At 30.8% G+C, this 11,342-nt stretch overlaps 1 protein-coding gene across 2 annotated transcripts in view; it reads left to right on the top strand.

Annotated features, from left to right (window-relative positions):
- The window catches only part of LOC111625716 (neurexin-4-like), a 103,057-nt gene that overhangs the window by 76,653 nt on the left and 15,062 nt on the right, over nt 1-11,342 (top strand). For both annotated transcript variants that reach the window (XM_023368944.1, XM_023368938.1), the window contains 3 exons: nt 3,143-3,268; nt 4,163-4,366; nt 5,284-5,589. In XM_023368944.1, coding sequence (XP_023224712.1) covers nt 3,143-3,268; nt 4,163-4,366; nt 5,284-5,589 — 636 coding nt within the window. The remainder of the gene's footprint in view (nt 1-3,142; nt 3,269-4,162; nt 4,367-5,283; nt 5,590-11,342) is intronic.

Raw genomic sequence — 11,342 nt, forward strand, 5'->3', positions numbered from 1 at the left:
TTCTATTCAAAATAGAACATTTATTACAGTACCACTTTTCTTTTTACACTTTTTGATATGGATAATAATCACTTTAAATTATGAATTTAAATTTACAGTCATTACTTCAAGAAATTGCATTATTTCTTAGGGTAATTTACAATTCAATTTAATGAATTTTGGTAAAAATTTTTGTTTGTTTTATCACATAAAATTAATGTTGTGACAATAGCATTTTGCCTGGGTAACAGCAAATTTCACTTCAGTGTGAGATTTCACTTTATTAGTGTTTGTTTTAAGGCAAATTGACTGTATTACTATTGGTTGATGTGTTCTACTCAGTTAATAGCAGTGCCTAATGTTACCCTGAGTAAGCTTAAAGATAGCTACAGAGAAACTGTTCTGGTTATGCGTTATTTGTGTAGGTACAGTAGGGCATCGATTATCCGAATATCAATCAACCGAAACTGTTCCAGTGGACAAATTTAAATTTCTGCTAGTGCTGTGGCACTGCAATATTTGGCTATGTCTTGGGCTACTCTAATATTAGTTCTGTTGGTGTGCGTGTTTTAGCTGGCAGCACTGGCACGACCATGAGAGGGTACTAAAAATGAACCAGGATTTGAATGTATTTCAACATGGAATAGGTTAATATATTTTTTCATACAATCGATTATCCGAACAATCCCAGTCCCAAATTATTTCAGATAATTGATGCTCTACTGCAGTGGTTCCCAACCTTTTTTCATTAGCGTACCCCGTGACATGTCATATCTCTAGATTGTACCCCGTGACATGTCATATCTCTAGATTGTACCCCGTGACATGTCATATCTCTAGATTGTACCCCTCATTTAAGAAATTTAGTGAGTAACCGTATTGTTAATTTTACATATTGTGACTTTAAATTAAAGAAAAAAAACCTAAAAGAAAAAATGTATAATAAAGTTGTGATTGTTGCAAGGAACATTTTTTATCTAATAATTTTTTAATACTATTAGTTTGTGATGCATAATATATTATTTTTTCTGCCATAATAACTAACTTTTTTCTGTACCCCTAAACAACCTATCGCGTACCCCTAGGGGTACGCGTACCACAGGTTGGGAATCGCTGCTCTACTGTATTCATATTTCAGAAGTACATGACAATGTGAGAAATTTAGTACAGTTCCTTTTATTTCCTGGCTGGTATGTATACATAACAAGGGAAAGTATTGAAATCATGTCAGGGTTCCTATGCACCTGAAAAGTCAGGGATTTTTGTTAGTGTTTGGAAAGTCAGGGAATTTGTTAAAAATTGTCAAAAAGTAAGGAAAAACAAGGCAATCAAGGAAATTTGTTGAGTTGGAGAAGCAATAGTGTACAACCATGTGCATAGTAATATGCAGGGCTGTGGAGTCATGTAAAAATCTACCGACTCCAACTCTGACTTTGTCTTGCCATCTGACTCCAACTCCGACCAGGAGCAGACTTGTTACCAAAATAGACCTGGAAATTCCAATGTTATCACGTGACCTCAGAATAAAATATTCAATAAATAGTGTTCTAATAAAGATAAAACGTAGAAATTTTTATATTAGGGGCAGTCAAATGAAAACGAGACAGACTATATAACAAGTGTGGCACGGAACTTGGTAATGCAGGTAGGTGTGTGTATAGAAGTACAGCAATTGTGAATCAGGAAGGAACAGCATGAACGTTCACTGTTGTGCCATTTGTCTGTTCGACATGCTTGAAGTGAGGTCTGCAAGTCGTGTGTGCATCCTATGGAGGCCCGCTGCTCGTTGACTTTCTGGAACGCAGCGCCACATGGAAACTTTGCAAAAATTGAAGCATGCCATCGAATCCAAATGCCCAGGAATGTTGACAGACAGCATCATTCTTTTGCAGGATAATGCCTGCCCAGATGTTACCAAGACTACGCTGCAGAAGTTTCTCTGGTAAGACCTTACACATCCTCCATACAGTCCCAATTTCTCCCCATGCAATTTCCATAGTTTCGGAGCCCCGAAGAAAGACATTCGTGGCCGTCAATTTGTTTTGGACGAAAAGGTGCACGCCTGGGTACAATCATGGCTCCGTAGGAAACCACAAACATTTTTCTATGAAGGCATTGACCATCTTATTTCATAGTGGGATAAATGTATTAACAATTATGGCGATTACTTTTGAAATAATAAACAGTTTACTTACTTTTTTCCCATCTGTCTCATTTTCATTTGACTGACCCTAATATTCCAAAGCTAAAAGACTCCTCTAAGTAATGACACAGTCAATATATAAATATGTATTCGATAATTCTTACTTTCGCAGCTGTTATATACAACAGGAAGAGTGCAGCAAATGGTAAAAAAATGACCCCTCCCAAATTTTTACAGTTTTAGACTCAGGACACCTTGAAATGTGAACATATGCAAAAGATTCAGTTTTTTTTTTCCTGTATGTATGGATGTTAGACTGGTTGGGGGGTACAATTTTGTTCACCATGTTTGAAGCCTAATAACTTCTGTGGATTTTAAATTGGAGTTGGATGGTTTAACACAGGAGTTATTAAGCTTCAAAGTGGTTGAACTAAATCATGCCCCCATGGACATTCTAACATCTTTGGCAAGAATATCTTAATGGGTTTTACTGTACTATAATAAAATGACAAAAAGCTTAATTTTGGGGGTAGAGATGAGTTTCATATTTTTTTAAAAATTGTGAATGCTAATAATGAGTAAAATATTCATTAAGTTTGATCACACTGGAGATATGACACATGATCCCTTCTATGTCTTCACCCTGTCAACCTTTAATTAAGAACCAAAATTTAATAGCATTAATGCTCCTTTATACACAAGCTACAGTGCCAAATTTAATTTCTTAAACTTTACCCATTCTGAGATATTTATTGTTTAATATCTCAGAACAGAGAATAAAGAAATTAAACAAATTATACGTCAATACACACAAATTTTTCCCCTTTAATAATTGACATTTTTTGGGGGTTTGGGAGGTCTCCAAACGTGTAGATTTGCAAAAATCTTGGAGGGTCAAATTTGACACTTTTCTGTTTTATGTACATATGTTAATATTATGATAGATTATATTATTTTTGGTTAAGGATTATTTTATATATAATAGAAATTACTGATTGATCTGAAATGATTTCTTTTTAGCTAAACATCCTCTTTCCTGTGAAGCATACAAACTTGCTAATAAAGATTCAGGAAGAATAGACATAAGTATAGATGTAGACGGAAGTGGACCATTAGAACCATTTAAGGTCACATGTGAATTTCCTTGTAAGAAAAAGTTTTTAAATAAGTAGTATAAGGTTTTGACTTAAACAAATATTTTTTATTATCTAATGAAGTCTTCTTTTTACTGATTTAAAGTTAATAGTTAAAATATACATAATTACACAGTTTAAAAAATAAAAGGAGAAAAACTATTTTAATAGAGAGAGTCTTAATATATGAAACTTTTACTTTACACTTCTTCAGTTCTAATGAACTTGGTTGGTTCAAGTTTTTTCGAACTAAAGAAATAGCTTATCTTTGGGAATTCTAAAAGAGATTCTTTACTATGCAAGCATCAAAAAATAAATAAAAAGGAGACATCTTAAAATTCACCAGTGCAGAAAAAGATTATTAACATCATAGGTTAAAAAAATTATGTAATGTTTAATTTAAATAATAAAAATGAAAATTAGTTAACAACAATAACAGTGAAATGCTAATATTTATTTTTCTGACATTTTATTGTGATAAATGTTTGAATCTTGTTACAGGAAACAGGATTCTCAATTTCAACAATTATAAATATGATAGAAAATAAAAAATTATTTTGATTTTTAAGAAAATCAAAATTATAATTTTTATTTGATGTGTAAGCAAATCAAATTTGTTTAATATTATGGATAATATTTTTGCATTAGGAGTCAGTTTGTTTTTACCTCCATAATAGTTGGTTCAGTGTTTGAATGATTGTTTTAACAAGATTAGACTGGATCAGTATAACAATGGTAAAACAGCATTGCACTTATGGGGAATGGCTGAAACTTTCTTTCTTGGTTTTTTTTGTTGTTGTGAGTTGTTAAATCAAGAGTCACTATAAAAAAAAGTCTACTGTGTTAATTTACATATTAAGGTTTTGAATTAGTAACATAACTTTTTTGAAATGCGGTATATTTTCAGTTGAAGAGCCTGCCTTGACAATTTTACATCACAAGCATGAATATCGTACTGAAGTTAAAGGTTTCCCGAAACCAGGAAGTTTTATTCAAGATATCATATATAATGCTGAAATGGATCAAATTGTGGAGCTAGTGAATCGTTCCTATATTTGTAAACAACATCTAGGTTATGAATGTTTAAATTCAAATTTATTTAATACTCCAGGTAATAAAGTAATGAAATAAATTTATGAGAAGCTATATTTATAAATATTATTGAATTAGGTTATGTCTAGTCTGAACAGAAAAACTATACATTTTATTTGAAAAACAACATTTCTAGTGTTAATACAAAAACAAACAGCATCATAAAGATAAAACTTTAATACAATTGAAGTAATACAAGTATATAATTTTTGTTTTAAAGAAGAAGAAAATTTTTTTGCTTTTTCACCCAACTTTGCTGCTTACCAGAGTCATAAAATATACATTGTTTCCACTTATAGGACTAAATGCTTTTGAACCTATTCATCCATCTTAAGAGTCAAATCAGTTGTATTCTATTTGAACAGAGTACAGTTGCTTTGACTCAAAAGTTGGAAATTTAGGTCTAAAAATATTTAGTCCTATAAGTGGAAACTTTGTATATTTTATGACTCCAGTAAGGAGAAAAACATAATTTGTTATTACATGTTAAAAGTATAAATAAACTGAATTCATCTTCACATCAGTGACATACAATCACTAGGAATAGTCTTCCTTTACAGAGATGACTTTTTATTATAAACTATATAGCTGTAAAATTATGCAGAACAATTCAAAAACTCTCTCTAATGATAATGCCAAAAATTTAAAAAAAATAATAGTTATGATGGACTTCGAACTCACATTTGAGTTATAAATAAACACTTGGCTTTATTTCCATCATTTTAGTTGAATGATGGAAATCAAGTCAAGTGTTTATTTATAACTCAAATGTGAGTTCAAAGTCCAATATATTCGCAAAACATGGTTTCGAAAACAAAATAGTTATGATATTTATATAATTTATGGAGTTAGTTAATAATCTTTTTTAAATATATATTTGTGGTTACTGTTTTAGTAATGTTTTAAATAGTTTCTTAAGTTTATTTCTTTTTTTAGTTTCAGAGAAAGATCCATTTTTGCCTTTTTCTTGGTGGGTAAGTCGAAATAATCAGAAAATGGATTATTGGGGAGGATCTCTACCAGGAACTCGAAAATGCAGTTGTGGATTATATGGGACTTGTGTAAATAGAAATAAGTGGTGCAACTGTGATGCAGAAAAAAATGAGTGGCATATTGACGAAGGGGAAATTATTCAGAAAGAATATTTACCAGTTCGTCAGTTACGATTTGGTGATACAGGTTTAACTACTGATGACAAAAAAGGACGTTACATGCTGGGACCTTTAGAATGCAGTGGAGATTGTAAGAATATTTTTTATCTGTTCATGTTTTCTTATTTCAAAAAAATTTTAATTCACATTGTTTTTTGTTTATATATGAGAAAATTTTAAAATGACAATATAGTATTATCATTGTTTGTAAATTAAGTTTTATTTTTTATAAATTTCAGAGAAAGATGAATTGCTGAAATTGATCTTTTCTATTCTATCAAAATATAAAATATTTCTAAAAAGTAGACATGATGACTTAAAAAGATTTATGTAGATACAATGATTTTTAAGTTATTTTGTGATATATATAAATACTTTCAAGTAACTTTTGCATCATAAATTAAGGAAATAATTATTAAATGGAATCTTATTTTTTATAAACTTTTAATTATTGAGAATNATAATTTTTTAAATTTTATTTATTCAGTTATTAAATTAAAATTAATTTTAGGCCATCTGAGATTAGTATTTGATTTTGGATTTGAACGTCAAGAAGGTATGATAGCCACTTAAAGCTCATGATCTCATACATCACATTCTCTTACATTTAAATAAGAACATTAGAGTAGACTATTTCTAAAAAGTAGACATGATGACTTAAAAAGATTTATGTAGATACAATGATTTTTAAGTTATTTTGTGATATATATAAATACTTTCAAGTAACTTTTGCATCATAAATTAAGGAAATAATTATTAAATGGAATCTTATTTTTTATAAACTTTTAATTATTGAGAATGAAAACAAGCATTTGAAAAACCTAATTTTATTCAAAATAGTAATTTCCTTTGTTTGTTAAATTTTGATAATTTAGATAGGAAGACTTTGGACAGAGATACAATATAGAGTAATGAAATGTATCCAATTCAAAAACAAAATAGAGAATTGGAAGAAAAAAATAGCAAATGAATGCATTGCCTTTAGTACAAGCACAAATTAGATGTACAACAATACATATATAAACATCTCAAAACTTCATGATTATATTAAAGCCAAATGATTACTGGATTACATTACCATTAATAATTATTACATCCTGAGCAAGTTGGCACTAGAAGTAGGCATTAGCACCATATCTTATTAAATTTAATAATTATAATTAAATTAATATTTATTAAATACAGTAGAGTGTCATTTATCCGAATCAATTGGGGACTGGGATGGTTCGGATAACGAATCATGTATGAAAAAAATATATTAAAATTTATCCCATGTTGAAATTTCTCTCCGTTGCGTGTCGCTTCGCATTGAATTTTCGTCGATGTTAAGCCTAACGAAGACTATTGTATCGTTAAAAATTATTTTTTTATTTTGTACAAACAAAATAAATATATTGAAAAATATAAAAAGAATAAAAAATTATACTTCAGAAGTCAATTTCGTATCAAAAACGTAAAATATTTGAGTAGCCCAACACATAGCCAAAGACTGCAGTGCCACAGCACTGGTGAAAATTTAAATTTGCCGACTGGAATGCTTTTGGATAACAGACGTTTTGGATAACCAGCTTTCGGATAAACGACGCTCTACTGTAATTTAGAAAATTTTGGAAGAAAATCATAGCTTTATACTTTTTACAAAACTATGAAGCTATAAAGCAAGTTTTATGCAACCTTAATGAAGATGCAGGTTATAACACTTTAGCAAAAAAATTATACTTTGAAACAATCAATTAGAAATGATTGATATATACAGTATATGTACACTTCATTTTCTGTTTTGGCTGCTGCATTCTCCAGACTTCAAAACCAAAGGACTAGAAATGTTTTTGTCAAAAAATCTTCATCGAACAAGTTTTTGTTCATTTATCAGATGCTCATGAATCTGCTGCTGCTGTTGTGCTGTAGGAATTAAAAACATTCACAGGAAAGAATTCAGGATTAAATATCTTTTGAAGTATTTTGAATGTTTTCCATGGAAAAATTATCTTCAGTACTCCATTTCTTTTCCCAAGCCTTTTAATGGCAACAAATTTAAACTTTGTTTTAATAACTTCAATAGAGATGTGAAAAGAACTTTCGATATTGAAGTTTGTTTTCATTGTTTTCAGCAAAAGCAAAGAAAGTAACTTCTCAAAACCAGGAAATGATTATTATTTGTAACTTTGGTGCAAGACTGTCATGCTCTTCATAAATTTGTTTTAAGAAAATAATATAATAATAACACTTATTCTTTTTAATCTTTTTTACTAACATTGTAATAAGTTTTCTATATTTTCTAAAAACTGGTAGAAAAGTTCAAAAATATATATTTTCCCAATTTTTAGAAAATATAAATTTGGGACTTATTACATTTCTAGAGAAACAATGTATACTATAGAAGTTACATATTTATTCCATTGACATTCAAATGAAGTTTGACCTAGAGAAATGTAGAACACTTCACATGGGAAAAAGTGTACTGAAGAAAGATAATTTTGTACTAGAAAAAGATGTCATTGAATCCATGAATGAGGATAAAGTTTACAGATTTCCAAGATTTCAAACTTTCAGAACATACATATACAGGACATGAAAAGAGACTAACTAAAGAATATAATAACAGATTAAACTGAATATTGTCAATACAGCTGAATGCAAAACACACATTTTTGTTTTTTTTTTTTAGTTGTACAGTACTTGTTTCATACTCACATATTCATTTATAGAACAATTACAAAGGAAAACATGAATAACAAAACATAACACTGTCTTATGTTGTCTACAGCAAAGTTGACTCCTGTTTGTAAAGAGGGAAGACAAAGGCTTCACAGATATAACAAATTTTCACTACAAAGAAATACAGACACTTAAGTTTCTATACAAAATATGGGAATCATCACAAATATGCAAAGCTTTAATTCTTGAAGACAAAAGATAGTATACCATTAAACCTGTACAATACTGACCTAACACAGTACACAACTAGACATCATGAACTAGTCTTGTATGCAGAAGTGGTTCCATGATATGTATCATAATAATCTTGTCAGAACTAAATCAAAATAGAACAAATATTGACCATACTGTTTAAGTTTACCAAACTTAATTTTTATTTTAAAAAGTTTTTAGCTTGTTTTGAGCCATTTTCAGTTAAGAACAGCTTATGTAAAATAGAACAACCAGCCTTGAAACTAAAAAGAACAAACTTTTTAAATTATGTTCTAGAGCAGGGATCAGCAGTTTGTCAAGTGAGAAGAGCCAAATTGTCATAACAAAAGTACCAGAGCCGCATATATGTAATATACATATGTATAGGTCCTATACATGTGTATATTACATATGTATAATAATAATAATAAATGAATAAAAGTAATTTTTACTGTTAATGTAAATAATAATTTATATTGTTAATTTAAATGTGCGAAATACGACACACAACAGGGCGCCTCTAGTGGCCATTTTTGGCATAACGTTACATGGACAGACAGACACACATTCAATCGGTTATATGCTTTAAATATGCTTCAAATATAAAATTCAAATTCAAAATTCAAATTCAGATATGCTTCAAATGCTACCACTAACATGCAAATCATATCGATCAATGCGAGTGTAGTCATGTGCGGACAGGCTAAAGAGTGGTATGGCGTCTGAGTCAAAGTTTGTTTGGAGGCTCATAAACTCATAAGTTATAATGCTGCTTTAGATGAGGTGAAATTTGCGTTTATGTCCGAAGAGCCACAAACGTCTATGCAATGAGCCGATCCTGCCGACCCCTGATTTAGGTGAATTTCAGGATCCAGGTGCAAACTACACGCCTTTGACAAAAGTGGATGCACGAGGTCTTCTCTGTATTAAAATTAAAACCATTGGTCTTGAACCAATCTTATACGTTATTTAGAGAAGTTTGCAGTTGTCTCTCAATAAAATTCATGTTACTTGACTGGCAGGAAAACTGAGTCATCCACATAAAGAGAGTGTTTCACACTGGGATGAAGGCAGTTGGCTATGCTGTTAATTTTGATTAGAAACAGAGTCATACTCTGATCCTAATCAAAATTAACAGCATAGCCAACTGCCAATTTATTTTCTAAAATAAAACCTGGAGGAACACCTTCTTCTTGTGTTTAAAGCCTAAATAAAGTTGTGTTTGTCCTAACTTGAAATCTCCGATTCTGTAGGAAGATTTTTTTATAAAAGTTGGCAAATTCGCTGCAATCCAANTGCGGCTCTTTGGACATAAACTCTAAATTCACCATATCTCAAGCAGCCTTATAACTTATGAGTTTATGAGATAGAGCTGCCAAACAAACTTTGACTCGTATGGATACTGCATGTGCGGACGGGCTAAAGAGTGGTAGAGAGTATGTCGTACAAGTCAAAGTTTGTTTGGCAGCTCTATCTCATAAACTCATAAGTTATAAGGCTGCTTGAGATATGATGAATTTGGAGTTTGTCCGAAGAGCCGCAAACGTCTATGCAAAGAGCCACATGCAGCTTGTGAGCTGCTCCTGCTGACCCCTGTTCTAGAGTAAGAAGCTTCAATTATTTGAATTGATGACAACCTTCCACATTTTTCCAACATTAAAACATTTTGTCTGAAATGCAAATGTTTACAGCCTTGTTTATGGGCCAATTTAGGTTTATACAAAAGATCTTCATTCAGAAGCCAAAGATTTTCAATTCTAGAATTTTTAAAACATGTTTTAAAAAAATTGTTTCACAGGCTACAAATCTATAATAAAAGTAAATACTAAAATTAAAAAAATTCAACACAAATATATTCTAATACTGAAGATATGCATAGACATGAGTTCAATATTTGATCTCTCAGCTTCTAAACAGAATTTTCTAAATAATTTCTTAAAGTTATATATAAACAGGGAAAATTATTAGAAACTTATCAGCTTTATAGATACAGTAGGTATTCAAGTATGAGTTTGTACTGATAACATCAATTAAAGCATTGATTGATCCACTGAAAATAAACAGGAGAAAACTAAAGGCATCACATGCTCCTTTTTGGAAAAATCAATGACAAATGAATGTCTGCAGCATTCAATGGATTTCTCATATTTTCTATAGACAATCTGATGACTAGATGAATAATAGCTGTTTGATGAGATTGTAATTAAAGATTAAAATCATCAAATAACCACACTTGCTTTCAAATTGACTTGTGGGAATCTATATGAGAAGAAATTATAGTATAAGGTTTTTGTATCTTAAAAATAAAATGTAATCTTCAAATGTAAATCTTCAAAGATAACATTTGGTTACAAATTGTTATATCAAATTAATTAATCACCAAACATATGCTGTAAATCCATCGGGCTAGTTTTAAGGCTAATTACTAAATAAATTACGAAATTAATTTGGCACTAGAGGTAAGCGTTAGGCGCCATCTCTTATTAATATTAATAATTATAAATAAATTAATTAATTTAAATAATTTAGAACCGCTGGGAGAAAAATCGGCCCGGAGCGGGACTCGAACCCCACAACTCCTGCTTACCGTGCAGATGCGTTGCCAGTTACGCTATCCGGACCTCCAGTACAATCTCCCCTTCCAGCGTATAACTATGTAACCATCGACGGTTATTACAATGCCGGCTGGGGACACATTCAGTGCCCACGTCCTACTCCTATACGGCACTCAACCGGCCATCGCAAGCCCCGGCAAGGCGTAATATATCTACAATCATCGCTAAACCCGATGTAATAGCTAATCTCCAAACGTACGCCGTAAATCCATCGGGCTAGTTTTATGGCTAATTACTATATTAATTACATAACGAATTTGGTACTAGAGGTAAGCGTTAGGCGCCATCTCTTATTAATATTAATAATTATAAATAAATT

This window comes from Centruroides sculpturatus, unplaced genomic scaffold (assembly GCF_000671375.1).
Source record: "Centruroides sculpturatus isolate CEXI.00-Female unplaced genomic scaffold, Cexi_2.0 scaffold99, whole genome shotgun sequence".
Classification (NCBI taxonomy): domain Eukaryota; kingdom Metazoa; phylum Arthropoda; class Arachnida; order Scorpiones; family Buthidae; genus Centruroides; species Centruroides sculpturatus.